This window comes from Oncorhynchus nerka, linkage group LG23 (assembly GCF_034236695.1).
Source record: "Oncorhynchus nerka isolate Pitt River linkage group LG23, Oner_Uvic_2.0, whole genome shotgun sequence".
NCBI lineage: Eukaryota > Metazoa > Chordata > Actinopteri > Salmoniformes > Salmonidae > Oncorhynchus > Oncorhynchus nerka.
The window spans coordinates 34,221,375-34,244,406 of record NC_088418.1 but is presented as its reverse complement, the minus strand read 5'-3'; the positions used below and the strand labels follow the sequence as shown (position 1 = coordinate 34,244,406).

Below are 23,032 nucleotides of genomic sequence, written 5' to 3'. Positions count from 1 at the left end.
CTACTCGCAGCAAAAAGCCCTCTACACTTAATGTTCTACACTCAATCACACTCTCTTTCCCTATGTAGGAGTTGGGGATAGGCGTTCCGCCAACGGGACTTCAACAAGCATTTCTCAACGGCTGGCCATGCCTTCCTCCTGGCTACTCCAACCTCGGCCAACAGCTCCGCCCCTGCTTCTCCTTTACCCAAATCCAGATAGCAGATGTTCTGAAAGAGCTGCAAAACCTGGACCCATACAAATCAGCTGGTCTTGACAATCTGGACCCTCTATTTCTGAAACTATCCGCCGCCATTGTCGCAACCCCTATTACCAGCCTGTTCAACCTCCCTTTCATATCATCTGAGATCCCCAAGGGTTGGAAAGCTGCCGCAGTCATCCCCCTCTTCAAAGGGGGAGACACCCTGGACCCAAACTGTTACAGACCTATATCCATCCTGCCCTGCCTATCTAAGGTCTTCGAAAGCCTAGTCAACAAACAGATCACTGACCATCACCGTACCTTCTCCCGCTGTGCAATCTGGTTTCCGAGCTGGTCACAGGTGCACCTCAGCCACGCTCAAGGTACTAAACGATATCATAACCACCATCGATAAAAGACAGTACTGTGCAGCCATCTTCATCGACCTGGCCAAGGATTTCGAACTGTCAATCACCATATTCTTATCGGCAGACTCGGTAGCCTCGGTTTTTCTAATTACTGCCTTGCCTGGTTCAACAACTACTTCGCAGATGAGTTCAGTGTGTCAAATCGGAGGGCATGTTGTCCGGTCCTCTGGCAGTTTCTATGGGGGTGCCACAGGGTTCAAATCTCGGGCCGACTCTTTTCTCTGTATATATCAATGATGTTGCTCTTGCTGCGAGCGATTCCCTGATCCACCTATACGCAGACGACACCATTCTGTATACTACTGGCCCTTCCTTGGACACTGTGCTATCTAACCTCCAAACGAGCTTCAATGCCATACAACACTCCTTCCGTGGCCTCCAACTGCTCTTCAACGCAAGTAAAACCAAATGCATGCTTTTCAACCGTTCACTGCCTGCACCCGCACGCCCGACTAGCATCACCACCCTGGATGGTTCCAACCTTGAATATGTGGACATCTATAAGTACCTAGGTGTCTGGCTAGACTGTAAACTCTCCTTCCAGACTCATATCAAACATCTCCAATCTAAAATCAAATCTAGAGTCGGCTTTCTATTCCGCAACAAAGTCTCCTTCACCCACGCCACCGAACTTACCCTAGTAAAACTGACTATCCTACCGATCCTCGACTTCGGCGATGTCATCTACAAAATAGCTTCCAATACTCTACTCAGCAAACTGGATGCAGTTTATCATAGTGCCATATGTTTTGTTATTAAAGCACCTTATACCACCCACCACTGCGACCTGTATGCCCTAGTCGGCTGGTCCTCGCTACATATTCGTCGCCAGACCCACTGGCTCCAGGTCATCTACAAGTCCATGCTAGGTAAAGCTCCGCCTTATCTCAGTTCACTGGTCACGATGGCAACACCCACCTGTAGCACCCGCTCCAGCAGGTGTATCTCACTGATCATCCCTAAAGCCAACACCTCATTTGCCCTCCTTTCCTTCCAGTTCTCTGCTGCCTGTGACTGGAACGAATTGCAATTCACCTCTGAAGGTGAAATGTGTACTTACATTCTGATATCTTCTGATTTATCATCCCAAGGTTCCCAGAGATAACATGACATAACAAAACACGACAAGTGTCGTTTTGTTAGATTAAATCATTTTTCACGTCCTAAAAAGTTCCATATAGCATGCACGATCGATTTTTGTATTTCCACTCGTTCAATTTGCAAAGAAAATAATCTATGAAAATCTATCCCTAAACGTTGTTTCAACCAGTCAAATTACATTCGTATTTATTCCTCAGCGATCCTAGAACATAACCAGATTTCACTATATCATTAGGAGTGTAGTATATCCTATAGGACACCAAATTTGGTCAGAGAGCGCCTTCATGGTGCGCCGATGACACAGGCGGTCGTCACTTGATTGACTAACTTTGTCAAACAAGCACCAATCGGGGTCAAACAAAGCTAGCTCGATTGCCAATGAGCTGGGCTTTACGTTAGATACAGGGTTTCAGCATACTGTCTCACAAATTTGCTACTAACCTTGTGCGACAGCAAGCCTTTTCCTTTTGGACAAAAATTGCAAGAATATGGAGAGTTATGAAAACTGGGTGTTTTGCTAATGTTGAACTTACAATATCGCTACTAATACTGGAAAAGCTAAATCAAAGTCCAAGTATACATATGACGATATTCTTGCAGAAAAAATGTAATGTAAATGTACATTTGGGCAAGTCGTGAAGGACACCTGGGTGACTTCACACTAAATGGCATGTAGCTTGCTCATACTTCAAGTTATCAGTCTGAAACTTTGCACATACACTGCTGCCCTCTTGTGGGCACCATCGGAATTACAACCAGAGTGATCGCTAGATTTGGGACGTTTCTGTTGCATTTCAAAGATGGTGGTAGAAAAAAAATGCAAAAAAAAGTTTTTTCTTTGTATTTTGTTCTATCACATCTATTGTGTTATATTTTCCTACATTCAATCCACATTTCCACACTTCAAAGTGTTTCCTTTCAAATGGTACCAAGAATATGCATATCCTTGCTACAGGCAGTGTGTGCATGTCTTTTTTTTTTAAAGGGGGCAATCCCTAATTAATCTTCCACATTACTGTGGCTTGTAGAGACAGGATCCTGGCATGAACGTACAATTTCTTACACTCATAACTGTATCTCAAATGACACCCTGTTCCCTATGTAGTGCACTACTTTTGAAGTTGTGCACTATATAGTGAATAGGGTGCTATTTGGGACTAGGGTCCCATTTGAGCCATGTATTTCCACATGCAGTGGACATTTCCTTTTCAATGGAGGAGAGCGAGAGGGAGAGTGCGCGGGATAGGGTGACTTACGCAGTTATTATTGATGAGTGTGAGAAAGTGCTTAATTTGCACGGTCTTCAACCAAATTCATATTGAAAGCAGCATAATTTGCATAAATCTCATTAGATGCAATGAGAAGGGTTCATAAATTGTAAGATTAATTAGTAATTTTTGCCTCCCTTTCATGGTGAAAATGGGTTATATTAATAAAAAGAGGGGGGGGGGTGATTGTGGCGCCTAATTGGTCTTTGTGTTATCAGCCGGGGCCTGGAAGTGACAGGCTTGATTTAGTTTGGCTTCAACTCTACAGTAGTCTAATGGAGAGAGAGCGAGGCGATGGAGAGGATACTAAATGTTAGCGTGCCTGTGCTTGTGTGTGCTTGCCTGCCTGTGTTTGCATGTGTGTTAGTGCGTGTGTGTGAATGTGTGTGTGTGTGTGTTTCATGCTGGTAAATACACTACACAGCAACACTTTAACCTCTTAATGGCCCTCCATGTTCTTCGTGTGGGTGACTTGTCACTCTACCAGAACCTCAGTTTAAATCTACCATAAAGAACCTTTAGCCCCCATCCTCCATTTTCACGAATTATGGCATAGCAAGGAGTAATACAGCTGGCTGCCTTTTTTGTTTCTTGATATATTAATGTTGCAGCCGAAATGGAACCCTATTCCCTATTTATAGTGCAGCCGGCCAAGAAAGTAGTGCACTAAATGGAGATTAGAGAGCCAAATGTGGAATAGGGTGCCATTTCACCCAAAGCAATGCACGGAATAGAGAATAGGGTGCCATTTTGGACACAACCAATGTTTCCTGGGATTGACCTATTACCCCTGTCTTCTCCTATGCATGTCAGGCACATCAGTAACCCAGCTGCAGGCGGGAGACCCAGACCAGGAGCCCCTCATTTTCGGGGTAGTGGGAGAGGAGGCCATGAGGTACTTTGCAGTGGAGAGAGACAGTGGAGTAGTGTGGCTACGACAGCCCTTGGACCGCGAGGTTAGAAGACACAGGCACACACACAACCACCCACACGTGCATGTGCACACCCACACAAACACACACACCCTGTCTCCATTCCCTCCCCACACTTCCTCCCTCCCTTATGAAGGGTTTTGCTGACATCTCTCTCCATCTCTTCCAGACCAAGTCAGAGATGCAGGTGGAGTTCTTTGTGAGTGACAGCCAAGGGGTAAGAGCCAAGAGTCAACACTGTTACACATCCTGGATGTCAAGCAGCTCACACACTGTGGATACAACTCCACCTGACCAACTATTATTCACTCTGACACCTGTCTCACATGCAACGTTCAAATGCTAAAACACACTGACATTTCAACCTACACAACCCTATGGGTAATGGTTAAGACACTAAATTCATAAACTCATTCTATGCATAGAGTGTGTGTAATATTTGTATGTGTCAGGGAGTTGATTGATTGTGTATGTTACTCACTCTGACACCTGTCTAACATGTACTGTTCTGATTTTGTACATTACCTTCATTTAATTAGGCAAGTCAGTTAAGAACAAATTATTATTTTTAATGACGGCCTAGGAACAGTGGGTTAACTGCCTTGTTCGGGAGCAGAACGACAGATTTTTACCTTGTCAGCTCAGGGATTTGATCTTGCAACCTCTCGGTTACTAGTCCAACACTCTAACCACTGCCACACCTCTCCCTGATGCACTAAAACACAATGACATTTCAACCAACACATTCCTATGGGTTAAGACACCACCCTCATTCTGTACATAGAATAAGTGTATTGTGTGTGTGTTTCTCTCGGTCTGTGTGTTTGTGTATTAAACATTAGGACCTCTTGTGCTTTCGCAGGTGGTCAAAGACACAGTGAATATTCAGATAGGAGATGTGAATGACAACTCCCCTACTTTCCATGGCCAGCCATACACAGTACACATTGCAGAGGTAGGCTACAGTCATGTATATGGAATGTGTAAAAGCTACTGTATATAACTGCCCTCCCTAACTTGTCCCACTGTCCTTGTGGGGAACACTACCATTGTCCTCTGCAGTCACTGCGGGATGAAGCCTCCCCTTGGTATAGATCTAGGATCAGTTTCCCTCTTTACAATCCTAACCTTAACCTTTGCTGGGGGAAATGTAAAACTGAACCAAGAAGTCTTGTGTTATGTGTGTGTGACAATTTTTTACTGATTTATGAGAAAAAGCATAGTTTCTCTTGCTCGATATAATACACAGACAGTGAGAATCTTTGAGTCAATGTCTATAATTGGTTGACTTATCAGACATGCAACTTTACAACAACTTGGCAGTGCAAATGGCCTGCATGATAACCAACCACTGGTTTGGGAGTCCTCTTCTTTCTCATATATGGAGAAAGTCATTCAAATTGCCATACAAATATAACAAAAAACTCTCCATCTGCAGTGGTCCTCAATCACTCCCATTACAGCTTTTCTTTCTCTCTCTCCGGCTACTACCTCCACTAAGTCTCTCCCTCCTATTTCAGTCTCTCTCTCCCACCTCTCATTCTCTCCCTCTCTCCCTCTCCCTCTGTTAGTCTCTCTCTCCCTATTACAGTTTCCCTCACTCTCTGGTCCGAAGGAGGAGAGGGAGGGGGGCAGGCTCACCCCCCTTCTCGCTCTCTCAAAATCCCCCTCTCCCTTCCTCTCTCCCCCTCCCTTCTTTTTGCCCTCTCCCCCATCTGATTGTTGATATGAAGTAATTGCCAGAGTAGAGTAGAATGTTGAAGTCTGGAACTTCAAACAGAGGCTGAAATCTATCTCAGCCACGCACACACATATATCGTGTTGTGTTTATATTGAGTGCATAGCCTATCTCCAGTCTTCTCCAAATCTTCAAAGCCACTGGGATTTTTCCCCTCTTCAATCCATAAAGTCAAGCAAATAAATTCAGAGAAAGAGGGGCTGTTTACCCTGCCCCCGTTACCTTCTCCTAGGAGTGGAATGAAGAGTTGTCTCAGGTCTCTCTGTGTTTTTTCAGGGTTCGCTCAGGATTGTCTGAGGGTTCATTCAGGGTTTTCTCTGCATTATTTGAGGTTCTCGGGGTTCTAGTTACAAAGAGCTGCTAAGCTTACATTTTGTATTTGAACCTTTATTTAATTAGGCAACTCAGTTAAGAACAAATGATTATTTACAATGACTGCCTACCCCAGACAATGCTGGGCCAATTGTGTGCCTCCCTATGGGACTCCCAATCACAGCCAGATGTGATACAGCCTGGATATGAATCAGGGATTGTAGTGACGCAGCTTGCGCTGAGATACGGTGCCTTAGACCACTGCGCCACTCGGGAGCCCAGAAATTGCTGTAATTATACCTTTGAATAGATAGAGGCCTTTAGGGCAGGCAAGGCAGGTTGTCCTTGCTGTAGGTACAGCATAACAACATTTTGATAGACTGTTCCGGTCTTGGATGCTGATTGCCTAAAATCGTTTTCCAAGCCATGATTTATTTAATGATAAACCATGGCAAATGCCTGTTTACTGAAGTGTCACTATGCATCCATAAGAGTGTTTCCACTCTTCTTTTCACATTTCTACTGTCCCAGCCAGGCAATTCATGAACATTATCTGAGGCCATGTTTGTGTATGATACATGTACTCCGGGCACCAGCTGTAGCTCACCGAATACTCAGTACTAAGCCATGGGGAAGCCGAGGACGAGATGATGCAGTGAGGGTGTTGTGACTTCGTTCCCTGTTCTATCTTGTTTCCTCCATCCCCTCCCTCCCTCCCTCCCTCTCATCCTCTTCCTCCTCCAACTTTCTGTCCTCTGCATTTTTATGGCCTCATTACCTCTGTGACTTCCGGTGACCTCCGTTGGGCAAAGCAAATACGCTGCGACATCACTCCATCAACCTGTCACTCACCGTATGTGCCACAGTAGCCGGCCAATCACAGATTATGACTTCCATCAGCAACTCTGAGACGATAAGCTAGTTCCTGAAGTTGAATGCAGAGAAAAACAGACAGGCAGAGAAGGGGGGGGATGGACAGAGACGGAGCTAGTTTGACGGAGAGGAAAAATAACAGAAAGGAGTGGAAAGAGATGGGAGTGAGAGAGAGAGAGAGATGTGGTATGTAGAGAGATACATATACAGAGACAGAGGAGGACATTGAGGAAAAAAGTAACAATGGAAGGAATGGGAAAGAGCTGGAAGAGGGAGTGGGAAAGTTAGAAAACAGGAATACAGAAAACAGCTCAATGTGACCAGTGGATGGGTAGGTGTAGAGTAGTAAAGACGAGAGGAGTGTGTGTAATTGAGGAGTTGTAAAAGAGGAGTGTGTGCGCGCGTGCGCTGGCATGCGTACCGTAATTGTGGGTTTAATTTGTGGTGCTATAAAGAGTGTGAAGGGGAGCAGGTGGGCAGCTAGCATTCCCTGTGTCAGTGCTAATGAGCTGGACAGATTTACAGCAAGCAGCCATGGCACAGTGTGTGGAGACCGAGATAACTGTACGTTGCTCTGGATAAGAGTGTCTGCTATAAATGGCTCAAATATAAATGAGACCTAATGTGTCTCAAATGGCACCCTATTCCCTATTTAGTACACTACTTTTGATTATGGCCCATCAGATCCTCCCATAGGGTTCTGGTCAAAAGTAGTGCACTATATAGGACATAAGGTGCCGTTTGGGACACATGCAAAGAATATTACCCAAACACAATGTTCGACTAAAACAACAGATGGGCCTCAGCCAAATTCCCCATTTAATGTAATGGTGGTAATAGTGCAGGAGTGCTGCATACTGTGTTTTTTTTGTTTTTCACATTTTAGAGTAAGTTGTATCCCTATCAGTTTACTATTTGGTATGAGCCCAAGAAAGGTGGTAATACTGTCTTTCAGCCCTATGATTCTTGATCTAAATTTAGCATAACACACCTTAAAGTACAATGTACGTTAGACGTGTATATTTGAAATGTAGTCTGTGTGTCTCTCTGTCTGTCCGTTTGTGTGTGCATGCTTTATTGTGTGCTTTTGTGCATGTTTGTGTCTGTATGTATAACTCACTAGTTGAACAGTTTTTAATAACACCAGTCGCCCCAGGGAGTCCCAATCCATTCCCCAGCCTTTACTCCCATGCTTCCTGGCCCTAAAACCCTCTCCCACTGCGAGCTAGTCTCTGTGTCATTGACACGCCGCCACCATCAAATGCCACTACTAATGACTTTTCTGAGACTCACCCAGTGTTTTCTGTGTCCTGCTGTTCACCCCAGACCCACCCCGATCCCACAAACACACTATTTCTCCTGCTCTGTCTGTCTTTTCTTTTTTCTTTCTTTCTGACTTCCCCTCTTTCTTTCTTTGAATTCCACTCTCTCCCATTCATGACTTTATACTGTATAGTTAGACAGACAGATGGAGTAATGGACATACAGAGTGGTGAATGCATGGACAGACAGGCACGTGCTCACACACAAACCCCCAAAAATGTCTACCTTTTATGTACTATATCTCGCTCTGCTTATATTACCAACGCCATAACTCATCAATTATTTATTTATCGTGTTGTAGAATATTGAACACAGATAAGGCAACAGTGATGCAGAGGGAGATAGTACAGCCATGCCAAGTCTGGCCCTGAAAGGCACTATACAGATGGATTGAATATATTGGCAAACAGGCAGACAGACAAGCAGGCATCCACTGCACTGCTGTATAGCTAACATTGAGCTTATCTGTTTACCTCCCCCCCCCCCCCCCCCCCCCACACACACACACACACACACACACACTCAGGCAGCATGTGAAGGAAAATCCGTCCTCAGCCTATTTCTGTATTTTCTATCAGCCCTATCTCAGTGTCCCTCACGGTGCTGATAGCTCTTACATTGGCTGCTATTTAGGGTGGACAGGCCACACCCTAGAAATATAATGACTAGAATATGGGTGCACTCAATATGGCCACCTGAATTTACAGTAAATGTAATCAAGGAATTGACTTGAATGGGAATGTCCGTTTTAATCAATCTATTCAATGGAGGACACAAGTTACTTAAACAATGATAGACCATAGAAAGTCAAACAGGATCAAAGCTTGAGAGTGGTCAGGTCATCATACCTGTGCAGTATCCATCTAGCTATACTACACTGTACTGACTGCCACAGCATCCATGTGAGCTGATATTTCATTTATGTTACATTGATGTCACAATGATGTTGAAATCACAAGAGGTTCGAAGGATGGCTGGAGGGTTGGGCTGGGGCAGGGAGCATGGTTGGCAGGCAGACAGACAGACAGGCACGCAGACAGGCAGGCAGACAGACACATGCACGCACACACTGATCTCTCAGATTGGTTTGGCAAAGTGTATCAGAGAGTGTTCATTATGCCTGTGAATGAGATGTTTAGAGCCACTATTTGATGTGCCCTGTGTCACTATAAAGTAGAATTCATGTGATCTAGTCCCTTTTTCTCTTTCTCTTTGTACAATTCAAATTATTATGAAAGCATAACTTAAGCCCTAATAATTTACACCTCTGTGTATCACATTATCCTGCCTGAAGTTATTATACACATATTACATTAATTGTATTAAAACCATTATTTTACATATGACCTATAAGCAATGACATTCTGAAAAAATCCTATTAATTTAAGAATCTGTTAAACTAAGTAATTAATGTCGGCATAAAGAAATGGTTTGTACTGTTGTTATTATAACTGCCTTAACAATCAAACACTCCCACCACATATACCATAGCACGCACACACACATTACTGTGATTTGCTCTATGCGTAATGGTTTCTGTATCGTCTCCGAAAGATGAAATTGAATGGGGTGGTTAGTGAGAAGTGACTGGGTGACACTAATACCAAGAGCCATGGAGAGAAGGGTGGAAGGAAGGATAGATTGAGAGAGAGGATGGATGGATGGATAGAGAAAGAGAGTGTAAATGAGGAATAGACGGAGGGAGGAGGAAGGTTGAATGGAAAGTAGTCAATATGAGATCCACCCTATAGTTGAGATTAGTTTTGGTGGAACTTTTATTTTCAAGGCTTACGTTATATTAATGTCTAGAGGTCTCTCTCCATCTGTCCCTATGCATATATCTGAGAGCATTGATTAATGCTCAACACTTGATATCTTGATGTCTACTATGTGTGATACCTATTTCATCTTATACATTTGGTCTATAAAAAATCCAACTTAACCAATTGCTTACGCAGTGTTATGTGGACTTTAAAAGGACAATCATTTGAGCTTATGTGCTAAAATCTTCAAAAACACAAATTAATACTGTATTATTTACAGTTAACTATAGTATGACTACTGCAGTATATATAATATATATATATATAAACAATGTTTTTATAAATGAAAATGTGTTTTATTAGGTCAGCCATAGTAGTGTGACACACCTGGAAGAAATTAGTGATACAACTAGTAATTCATGTAGTGTTTTTGCAGATTGTAGTATTTACTGTAGTGTTTTGTGGAAATTACTGTCGTATTTACAATTGTGTTTTTGTTTTATTATCTTTGACATAGAAGTGGAGGCTTTTTCCTTGAGGAAACCTACAGGAGAAATACTAAATAGCAAATTGTCTATAACCTGTAGGTAGGTAGGACTGGGGTCTGAATGGACAGTATTTACTATAGTATTCTACAGTATACTACGGAATTCTATAGTAAGTACTGGAGTATTTTATAGTAAACTGAAATATTCGATTGAGTTCAAGTCCGGGCTCTGGCTGAGACACTCAAGGACATTCAGAGATTTGTCCCAAAGCCACTCCTGCATTGACTTGGCTGTGTGCTTAGGGTCTTTGTCCTGTTGGAAGGTCAACCTTCACCCCAGTATGAGGTCCTGAGCAGGCTTTCATCAAGGATCTCTCTGTTCTTTGCTTCGTTCATCTTTCCCTTGATCCTGACTAGTCTCCCAGTCCCTGCCGCTGAAAAACATCCCCACAGAATGCCACCACCATGCTTCACCATAGGGATGGTGGCAAGTTTCCTCCAGATGTGACGCTTGGCATTCAGGCCAAAGAGTTCAATCTTGGTTTCGTCAGAACAGAGAATCGTGTTTCTCATGGTCTGAGGGTCTTAAGAGTGCCTTTCGGCAAACTCCAAGCGGGCTCTCATGTGCCTTTTACAGAGGAGTTCCTTCCGTCTGGCCACTCTACCATAAAGGCCTGATTGGTGGAGTGCTGCAGAAATTGTTGTGCTTCTGGAAGGTTCTCCCATCTCCACAGAGGTGCTCTGTTAGAGTTACCATCAGGTTCTTGGTCACCTCCCTGACGAAGGCCCTTCTCACCCAATTGCTCAGTTTGGCCGGGCGGCCAGCTGTAGGAAGAGTCTTGGTGGTTCTAAACGTCTTCCATTTAAGAATGATAGAGGCCACTGTGTTCTTAGGGACCTTCAATGCTGCAAACATTTTTTTGTAGTATCCTTCCCCAGATATGTGCTTCGACACAATCCTGTCTCGGAGCTCTGCAGACAATTCCTTTCGACGTCATGGCTTGGTTTTTGCTCTGACATGCACAGTCAACTGTGGGATGTTATATAGACAGGTGTGTGCCTTTCCAAATCATGTCTAATTAATTGAATGTACCACAGGTGGACTCCAATCAAGTTGTAGAAACAACTCAAGGATGATCAATGGAAACAGGATGCACCTGAGCTCATTTTTGAGTTTGAATGCACTTTATCTGATTGCCTTACATTTTTTTTCAGTGTGTCTGAACCTTTGGAACACACACAAAAATAAAATAAGCTCCAAACAACCATTTTGTCTGTCAATGTATTAAGGTGATCGTTTCTGATTTAAGTGTTGTGCGGAGACGTCATTTCTCCATTGTTCAATCTATTACCGTAACTTGACACTAAAATATAGACTTGGACGTGTGTGTATGTACTTGCGTCATGTGTGCATGGGCATGTGTGTCTATTGTCGTTTGTTTCCATCCGTGTTGATTTCTGGGTCATTCCACGCAAAGAGTGCCCTTTGCGTTGTTTGTTATTTTATTTAGAAATTGTGCACTAATATTGAATATTAAAATCATGTTATATTAATAAGTGAAGTGTTCGTAATATAGACCATATGGAGAATTTTTTAAATATCTGATTGTTAATCTGAATAAAGGCTTTGCTAAAGTGCAAAAATTCGGTATTTTGACATGTCCCTCCGTCAACCCTGTTGGACTTCTAGGAAGATTTTAACCCACTTAATCCCTATTTCTGAAAGTTTCACGATCATTGTGAAGACTTATTTTTATTTATTAACCCATTCACCACTCCCCCTCTTCTGAGGACACACAGCTTTTCTGCTACATACAGTTGAAGTCGGAAGTTTACATACACTTTAGCCAAATACATTTATACTCAATTTTTCACAATTCCTGACATTTAATCCTAGTAAAAATTAGGATTAACACTGTATTTTAAGAATGTGAAATGTCAGAATAATTGTAGAGCGAGTGATTAATTTCAGCTTTTATTTCTTTCATCACATTCCCAGTGGGTCAGAAGTTTACATACACTCAATTAGTATTTGGTAGCATTGCCTTTAAATCGTTTAACTTTGGTCAAATGTTCCTTCCACAAGCTTCCCACAATAAATTGGGTGAATTTTGGCCCATTCCTCTTGACAGAGCTGGTTTGTAGGCCTCCTTGCTCGTACATGCTTTTACAGTTCTGCACATACATTTTCTATGGGATTGAGGTCAGGGCTTTGTGATGGCCGCTCCAATACCTTGACTTTGCTGTGCTTAAGCCATTTTGCCACAACTTTGGAAGTATGCTTGGGCTCATTGTCCATTTGGAAGACCCATTTGCGACCAAACTTTAACTGATGTCTTGAGATGTTTCTTCAATATATCCACATAATTTTCCTCCCTCATGCTACCATCTATTTTGTGAAGTCCAGCAGTCCCTCCTACAGCAAAGCACCCCCACAACATGATTCTTCCACCCCCATGTGTCACAACTTCCGCTGAAGTCTCTCCCTCTCCTTGTTTGGGCGGTGTTCGGCGGTCGACGTCACCAGCCTTCTACCCATCACTGATACATTTTTCATTTGCCATTGGTTTTGTCTAGTCTTCCTTCACACCTGGTTCCAATCCCATCAATTACATGTGTATTTAACTCTCTTTTTTCCTTCATGTCCTTGACGGAGATTGTTTGATTGTATGTTATGTATTATGTTGGTGTGCGACAGTTTTTTTTTTTTACTCATTTTTGTTATTTTGTACATTTTGGTTTTTGGAGTTTTAGCAGCATTTATTAAACAACTCTGTTTTTACAAAGTTTGTTCTCCTGCGCCTGACTTCCCTGTCACCAACACGCACCCCTTTCACCATGCTTCGCGGTTGGGATGGTGTTCTTCGGCTTGCAAGCCTCCCCTTTTTTCCTCCAAACATAACGATAGTCATTATGGCCAAACGGATCTATTTTTGCTCTAACCAGAGGACATTTCTCCAAAAAGTACGATCTTTGTCCCCATGTTTAGTGGCAAATCGGAGTATGGCTTTTTTATGGAGGTTTTGGACCAGTGGCTTCTTCCTTGCTGAGCTGCCTTTCAGGTTATGGCGATATAAGACAAGTTTTACTGTGGATATAAATACTTTTGTACCTGTTTCCTCCAGCATCTTCACAAGGTCCTTTGCTGTTGTTCTGGAATTGATTTGCACTTTTCGCACCAAAGTATGTTCATCTCTAGGAGATAGAACGTGACTCCTTCCTGAGCGGTATGACGGCTGCATAGTCCCATGGTGTTTATACTTGCGTACAATTTTTTGTACAGATGAACGTGGTACCTTTTAGGTTTTTGGATATTGCTCCCAAGGTTTAGCCAAACTTGTTGTAGGTCTACAATTTTTTTTCTGAGGTCTTGGCTGATTTCTTTTGATTTTCCTATGATGTCAAGCAAAGAGGCACTGAGTTTGAAGGTAGGCCTTTAAATACAGCTACAGGTACACCTCCAATTGACTCAAATGATGTCAATTAGCCTATCAGAAGCTTCTAAAGCCATGACATCATTTTCTGGAAAACTGAACAATCAAATAATGGGTACATAACCCGACTCACACCAGGACAGGCGTGCACAAGCACTTACAATAAACAATCACCGACAAGGACATGCGGGGGAACAGAGCGTTAAATACACATGTAATTAATTGATGAGTATCTGGAAAATCAGCATTTGTGGGTTTGATTACAGGCTCAAAATGGCCAGAAACAAAGACCTTTCTTCTGAAACTCGTCAGTCTATTCTTGTTCTGGGAAATGAATGCTATTCCATGCGAGAAATTTCCAAGAAACTGCAGATCTCTGTAAAAATTCTAGTCATATTTTATCAAATGCATTTTCAAAATCTGCTATGAATGTTAGGCTTGGTATATTGGAGGTCTCATAATTTTCAATTGTTTCAAGTAATTGTGAAATATTATCCGCAATATATCTTTGTTGTATTTTTTTGGAATTTTATTAGGATCTCCATTAGCTGTGCAAAAGCAGCAGCTACTCTTCCTGGTGTCCACACAAAACATGTCATAATACAGAATATTAATAGACAAGAACAGCTCAAGGACAGAACTACATCAATAAAAATAAATAAAAAATGCACATGTAGCCTACATATTGTAAGGCTCTGCTTTTCTTTTCTTAGTCAACCTTCTGTTCTTTTTCTTTGTGTTCTGGAACGTAGCCCTGTTTTTAATTTGTTTGTTTCTCACCTGGTCTCATCAATTCTCTATTTTTTCAGATCTTTCTGTTTGTATGTTTCTGAGGTATTGCTTGTTTTTGACTGTCTACCTGTGTTTGATCATTGCTAGCCTGTGACAACGATTCCTGCCTTCTGCGAAGGCTTAATAAACGTCTGCCACGCTCTGCACGTGAATCTACACTTTTTTCTCCATGAGTATTCATTACACATATCAATACATACACACAAACTATCTAGGTCAAGTAGGGGAGAGGCGTTGTGCCGTGAGGTGTTGCATTAACTGTTTTTTGAAACAAGGTTTGCTGTTCATTTCAGCAATATGAGATGGAACGAAGTTCCATGCAATAATGGCTCTATATAATACCGTACGCTTTCTTGAATTTGTTCTCCATTTCGGGACTATGAACACACCCCTGGTTGCATGTTTGGTGGGGTAAAATTGTGTGTCTCATGAGCTGTGTGTAAGTTGAAACAATTTGGGATTTTCAACACAAATGTTTCTTAAAACAAATATTGTGACAGAGACTGGCATGTAGTAGTATATTTGGATAGAAAACACACTGAAGTTTCTAAAACTGTTTGAATGATGTCTGTGAGTATAACAGAACTCATATGGCAGGCGAAAACCTGAGAAAAATCCAACCAGGAAGTGGGAGGTTTGAAGTTTTTCAACTCTTTGCCATTCCAATATACAGTTTAAATGGGGTCATATTGCTTCCACTAGATGCCAACAGTCTTTAGAACTTTGAGGCTTCTACTGTGAAGTGAGGGCGAATGAGATTATTGAAGATTTATGATAAAACATCCTAAAGATTGATTCTATACTTAGTTTGACACGTTTTTACGACCTGAAATATAACTTTTTGAACTTTTCGTCCGACGTTCGGCTGGACCTGAACACGCGTTTTGGATTTCTTTAGTAGTAATACAGTACAATCGGACCTTGTTGAGTATCTGAAAGTCTACCATTTTTATAGGAGTAATTAAAACATGCTTATAATGAATCTTTGAGTACATCAAATAAGGTCTGAAATACCTCTACTGGTATACCATAAAGCCCTGGTGTTTTTCCAGACTGAAAGTATTTAATTCCCTCAAAAATGTCAAGTTGGCCTTCACACAGGTCTTGCTGTACATTTGTTAATTTTACATGATTATTATTAAGAAAGAAATCCTTACAGTTTACATCATTCAGTCGGAAATGAAGGAGACTGAAAATAAAACATATGATTAAAATATTTTGCTTCCTTTTTCAAAATATAATTTGGTGAATCATGGATAACTGTCATTTATGTAAGTTTATGTAAATTATTTTTGGTAGCATTTCTATGTTGAAGATTCACTGATTTTGTTTTTGCACAATTTTACATCCAATTTGCTTTATTTTTGTAATACATTACACTTGATCGTTCTTGAATAATCGTTCTTGAATACCTCCAATTATTTTTGTTTTCCTCTGACCTAGTTTGTGCCGCTATGTACAGTTTCCATTACCAACTACATGTGCTGTTATCTATTTCCTTTATTGGTCTAATCTCTTTTGTCCTAAACTGCTTTAATTTTAATGGTGAGTATTGTATTGAATGTCCTCTAAAGGTACATGTAAAGGTGTCCCATACAATAAATGGTATCTAAATGGTACCTATGGTACAATAAATGGTATATAAATGGTACCTATGTTTTGCAGAAAAAAAGTGAATTATTTTGTCTTCGTTAAAACAAATTGCTTTGATTAAATTTCCAATATCCCCGTCCATGTGGAAATTCTGTAAGAGTCATATGAAGGCCATTTAGATGGTGGTCCGATAGCATTCGGTCTCCTATTAATACTTTTTTTTTTTAATTTTTGAGGCTAGCAAGAATGAAAACCGTAAGTAATCACGACAGCTAGCTTGATTAAGCCTGCTCCATGTATATATCACCAGGTCAGGGTTTTTCAGCCTCCAAATATACACTAGTTCTAATGTAACCATATTTGTGAACTCCTTAAATGCTAGAGGGTGATAGTTTGCATTGTGTTTTCCTTGCATTGAGGTACTTAACACCATATTATAATCTCCCACCATGATATATTTGTTGCTTGTGAGCTCAGTAGATTATATATATTTAAAAAAAGTGTGTCATCATTATTTGGCCCATATAGATTAATTCGCCAGATCTGTTTTGGTCAAATAGCATATTTAAAGGAATCCATCTTCCTTGAAGATCTGTTTGCACAATTAGATCAACCTTTTTATTAATTAGTATAAATTACCCCTTCTGAGTTTCTTTGCCCATGACAAAAATATATTTCTCCCTCCCGTGCCTTTTCACACCCAACCTCATTTATATTTGTAAAGTGAGGTAAAAATGTATATTTTTTGAATGATCTGCTAAGCATTTACAATTGTAACTGGCTAACTTATTTCCGCACTTACCATAATGATACCCAAGTTTCAATTATACTTACCACAACCAATGTTTCTAAATTTACCCTTAAAAAGCACCATGATGATTACAGTGGTTCGTCCTTTAAAAGTTGCATGATGCCGCAGAATTCTATGGCACATTATTTAATTGTCAGCCATTTTTACCATTAAAGCTAGATAGTGCTAGTTTGACCACCAGAGGGCATCTTTGAGAAGCATTTGAAAGTCTTAAACTTTTTTGTTAGAACATAGTATATGGGACTGATTTTAACAAATGTTGCTTAATTCTTTGGATTAATATTATGGTGTTTCTAGTCCAAGAAAAATGAAAACCCTCATGGTTTCCATTAAGATGCAACGGAAAATGTGGTGCTGTACAACGTCAGGAGTAGGCTACAGTACTAAGCACATAACATTTCTACACCCTAATTGTATTATTGTAGTCTAACCAATACCCAAATGGAGATTCAGTGAAAATAAAAATCTCAAGACCAGTCCCCATGCTTGTCATATATCAGCACGAAACAATGCTAAAATAGTTGACCACAGCTATTGCTTCAAATCCTATTGCTTCTAACTTCAATATACTCTTTAAATAAAAAAGTCCTACACCACATTTAACAGCGCATTACTCAACGCTAGTGAGACTCGTGTCACCCACAGTATATCGTGACCGCCAATAATTACATATGGGTCTTCCGGGTGGTGGCTGGCCCGGGTGTCAAACCTGCATCTGTAGCAACACATTTTGCTCTGGGGCCTTTCAGAACAGGTGTGTATATACCGAGATCATGTGACAGATCATGTGACACTTAGATTGCACATAATGGACTTTATTTAACTAATTATCTGAAGGTAATTGGTTGCACCAGATCTTATTTATGGACTTCATAGCAAAGGGGGTGAATACATATACACTCACCTCCTTTACGTTTAATTTTTTACATTTTTTTTAAATAAGTTATTTTTAAAATTTTACTTCACCAATTTGGACTATTTTGTGTATGTCCATTACATGATATCCAAATACAAATCTATTTAAATTACAGATTTAAGACAATAGGAAAAACGCCAAGGGGGATGAATATTTTTACAAGGCACTGTAGTTATAAAAACGTCCCCCTCCAATGTTACTTTTGACATTTTAGATGGTGGCTTCCCTTCAGTTTTGTTCGCAGAGTTCGAGGAAAGGTATTTTCTTTCTTTGCTTCAATGTGTCTGATTCTTTTTCGAGCATATCAAGATGCTGATAAATCAGTAGTTAACGTTCTCTATATTATCCAGAATGTTTGTTTCGCAGTTATCAGCTAATCAGTTTTTATGATTCATTTATTGGACAAGCTGTGCCTACCACGCTGCCACCTCAACCCAACCTCCGGAAGCCAAGTTAAAAGATTTCAAATTGTGAAGACTTAGTTATTTTGTTGCTTTGACAAAGTCATTTCTGAAGATTATTTATTTTAAGTGATTATTGATTAATTTTCCTCTGTCCCTCATTTTAAGGTCAACCTTATTACGTGATCTGAACTGTTGTTTTAATATGGTGAAACTATTCAATTTTTTAAATATATATTTTTTTTAACATTTAACATCTAATAGTCAAATCATAGAGTAATTGCAGGGGAGCTGGTTCTACTCTTGTTTTGGGACTAAGTTACACACAACCCTGCTGTGTTTGTTCCAGTCAGTCCCTAATTAATCGTTTCAGACCAAAATGGCTATTTGAGTGAGTGACATGTCAAAGACTACCATCATTGCACAATCGTTTACTGCTCGTACATCGTTTCCAATCCAGGAGGTTGTCCAAACTGTATGTGTCTGCTGACATTCAAGAATGTTAAGTATAGACTCGGAGGTGTGTGGGTGCGCATGCGTGTGTGTATGCTGCCGGTTTTAAAGGTAAATCACCCTTTCCCTCTCTTTAGCTCCCCATCGTTTACTTTATCCCACTGAGCATGAAGAGCACCTTGTTTGCGTGTGTGAAAATGTCTTTGTCAGAGGCAGGCAGGCATCTGACTGTCCATCAATGAGAGGGGGAAGGCAGAGAGAGAAATTCAGCGAGGAATGAGCTCTGTCTGTCTGTCTGTCTGGTCTGGTCTGGTCTTGATCACAGTGAATGCTGAATCTCAACCCACTGTACTCTGAGCTCTCTGGAGGTATGACGGTATGCCCTACAGTGCATGACTCATTTACGTTAGGAACAGTGGAAATTAAAGAGAATTGGAAAAAATAATTAAGTGGACTAAGATGGTTCCCAAACTATTGGGGTGCACCATATATATATATATATACTGTATAAAGGAAAGTCCGGCTTTAAACTTCATCTTGAAAGTTGTAATAGTAGAAAGCACAAGGTGCAATTTTGAAATTGGGTAGTGCATTATCAGTTCCTCTTGTCATTTTAATCATTGCATACCATAGAAAGCTATTTATAACTAATTATCTCTTAATTTAAAATGTCCAGATCAACTCGCCCATGTCAGCTAAAAAATATATATTTAGGTTTCTTAAACTTTAGATATTGTTGTAATTTTTCTGTCCATCAATTATCACATGAATACACATTAGACATGGCAAAATTGAAGGATTTGCAAGAAAATGTGCTTTAAAACTGCAAAATATTAGTTGCACATCATAACAAAATGTGTAGAATTGCAGGAAATAAGCCCTGCAAAATGCTCTACCAACAAGAGGGGTGTGAACAGTTTGTGTCATGATCAGTGCTTGTGCCCATAGAAATAGATGTGGCAGGTGCACAGAGGGGGCACAGGATGTTCCCCAATCTGGAAGGGGGGCCACAAGTTAAACAGTTTGGGAATCCCTGGACTATCGAACATTCCATAATTATTGCAGGTGTTGGTTAATGTAACCAGGGCTGTGTAACTACCTCTGTTATCACTACTACTGTTTAGTTAAGTTTTAGCTAACCTTGGCATAACAAACTCTCACACACACCACCAGCAGCACCATCATCACCTCCATCCTCATCAGACATTACAAACATAAAAAACAAACAGATGAAACAGATGTTTAACCACTCAATTATAAACCCAAATGTTGACAAATGTTTGCTGCAAATGTTCCCAGCCATTGTCATTTCAATCAATCAGCTGTTTAGTGGCTGTGTCTTTTCTGCGTCATCCCATTTGGTGGGAAAAACATATTGGTCCACGTCCGTACATCAACATGGTTCATGCGTGTGTGTGTGTGTGTGTGTGTGTGTGCACGTGATCGCGTGTGTATTTACCCGTTGTGTTTTGGAGTCAGGTGTGGTTGACATGCAAGCAAAATGTCTTACATTTTTGCCACTTTTCCTACAGTATCCGAACCCTCTTTTCAAGCTGCGATGTCCCCTTCAATGGTCACTAGGCCCTTTGGTTAGTCTTAATACTACATTACCGTCCTCCCTAACACCAACTTAGCCCCTCTACCCTCATCCCCTTCCCTCCCTAGTGTCCCTTCCTGACTATAAGTGCTTTGATGTATAATTGAGTTGTGCTCTCAGCCTCCCCTCTCCCCTTTCCCTCGCTTGCCTTCTTTCCCCCCAGGAGTTGGCTTAGAGAAAAGGTGGGTTAAAGGAGTGATGGAGAAGAGGGAACATTGGAGAGAAGGAGTAAAACAGAGACATGGTCAGAGGTGGAGGGGTTTCAAACCATATGCTTGAGATGGGATTTAATTGATGTTGGGAAAGTCACACTGACATCAGAAACAGTTGTATTAGTAACTGTCTTTTTTCAGGAGAGTCCAACTAATGAATATTCAGTGGTGGATAAAGTACTCAATTGTCATACTTGAGTAAAAGTAAAGATACCTTAATAGAAAATGACTCAATTAAAAGCAAAAGCCACCCAGTAATGTTCTACTTGAGTCAAAAAGTATTTTGTTTTAACCTATCTAGCGTAACCCCTCGACAACATTCCGCTGAAAAGGCAGCGCGCGTAATTCAAAAGTATTTTTTAGAAATATGTCACTTTCACATCTACCCATCGTGTCCGATTTCAAACATGCTTTACAGCGAAAGCACCACATATGACTATGTTAGGTCAAAGCCAAGTCAAAATAACAGCCATTTATTCAGCCAAAGATAGGAGTCACAAAAAGCAGAAATATAGATACAATTAATCACTAACCTTTGATGATCTTCATCAGATGACACTCATGTTACACAATACATGTATGTTTTGTTCTATAATGTGCATATTTATATCCAAAAATCTCAGTTTACATTGGCGCCTTACGTGCAGTAATGTTTTGATTCCAAAACATCCAGTGATTTTTCTGAAATACAAATAATAAACATTTATAAAAGATACAAGTGTTATTCACAGAATTAAAGATAGACTTCTCCTTAATGCAACCACTGTGTCAGATTTTTAAAAAACTTTACGGAAAAAGCATAATCTGAGAATGGCGCTCAGAACCCAAAACAGCCAGAGGAATATCCGCCATTTTGGAATCAAGAAAGTTGGAAACAACACCATAAATTTTCACTTACCTTTGATAATCTTCATTAGAAGGTACTCCCAGGAATCCCAGGTCAACAATAAATGACTGATTTGTTCCATGAAGTCCATCATTTATGTCCAAATCGCCACTTGTTGTTAGCGTGTTCAGCCCAGTAATCCATCTTCATGAGGCGCAGGCACTTCATCCAGACAAAAACTTGAAAAGTTCCGTTACAGTCCTTTAGAAACATGTCAAACGATGTATGGATTCAATCATTAGGATTTTTAACATAAAACATCAATAATGTTCCAACCGGAGAATTCCTTTGTCTTCAGAAAAGAACTGGAACGAGAGGTAACTCTGTCGGGTGCGCGCATCATGAGACCGAGGCTCTCTGCCAGACCACTGACGCAAAGAGGTCTCACGAGCCCCTCCTTTATAGTAGAATCCTCAAACCAGTTTCTAAAGACGGTTGACATCTAGTGGAAGCCCTAGGAAGTGCAACCTCATCCATATCTCAATGTGTATTCGGTAGGCCAAGCTTTGAAAAACTACAAACCTCAGATGTCCCACTTCCTGGTTGGATTTCTTAGGTTTTCACCTGCCATATGAGTTCTGTTATACTCAGACATCATTCAAACAGTTTTAGAAACTTCAGAGTGTTTTCTGTCCAATACTATTAATAATATGCATATATGCAGTTCACTCTGGGAACGCTATTCATCCAAAAGTGAAAATGAAAAGTGAAAATAGGCTTTAACGAAACACTGCTTGTAACAAAAATAAATAGGCTTTAACGAAACACGGCTTGTAACAAAAATTAAACAGTAGCCTACCAGTAAAGTCATTGGTCACTATCTTCCTCCTCCTGTGCACTGAAACCACTGAAGTCATCTCCTTCGGTGTCGGAGTTGAATAGCCTCACAATTGCTTCATCCGATGTTGGATCGTTTTCATTGTCGCTCTCGTCACTTTCATCCGGAGGCAAATACCTTGCTGAGCTCATGCTGCCCCTTCAACACGCAGCAGTCCAGCCTTTCGAAACCCGTTGATGATAGTTTTTTGGCGGCATGAATCTTGTGAAAGCGGGAAAAATCCATAAATTAGCCGCGTCATTGTATAAAACGCGAGGTTCAAAGTGTGGGAATAAAGTAGCGGCTTATAGTCCGGAAATTACGGTAAACAACAATAGAGCTGTTTGGCCACAATGACCATTGTTATGTTTGGAGGAAAAAGGGGGAGGCTTGCAAGCCAAATAACACTATCCCAACCGTGAAGCATGGGGCTGGCAGCCTCATGTTGTGTGGGTGCTTTTCTGCAGGAGGGACTAGTGCACTTCTCAAAATAAATGGCATCATGAGGGAGGAAAATGATGTGGATATATTGGAGAAACATCTCAAGACATCAGTTAAAGCTTGTTTGGAAAGGGGTCTTCCAAATGGACAATGACCCCCAAGCATACTTCCAAAGTTGTGGCAAAATGGCTTAAGGACAAGAAACTCAAGGTCTTGGAAAAGCCCTGACCTCAATCACATAGACAATTTGTGTGCAGAACTGAAAAAGCATGT

The 23,032-nt window shown here is 40.9% G+C and overlaps 1 protein-coding gene across 1 annotated transcript in view; it reads left to right on the top strand.

Annotated features, from left to right (window-relative positions):
• LOC115107209 (cadherin-23-like) overlaps nt 1–23,032 on the top strand; it is a 578,454-nt gene that overhangs the window by 118,346 nt on the left and 437,076 nt on the right. The window contains exons 4-6 of the mRNA XM_065008058.1: nt 3,792–3,934; nt 4,080–4,127; nt 4,773–4,865. Of these exons, the coding sequence (XP_064864130.1) occupies nt 3,792–3,934; nt 4,080–4,127; nt 4,773–4,865 (284 nt within the window). The remainder of the gene's footprint in view (nt 1–3,791; nt 3,935–4,079; nt 4,128–4,772; nt 4,866–23,032) is intronic.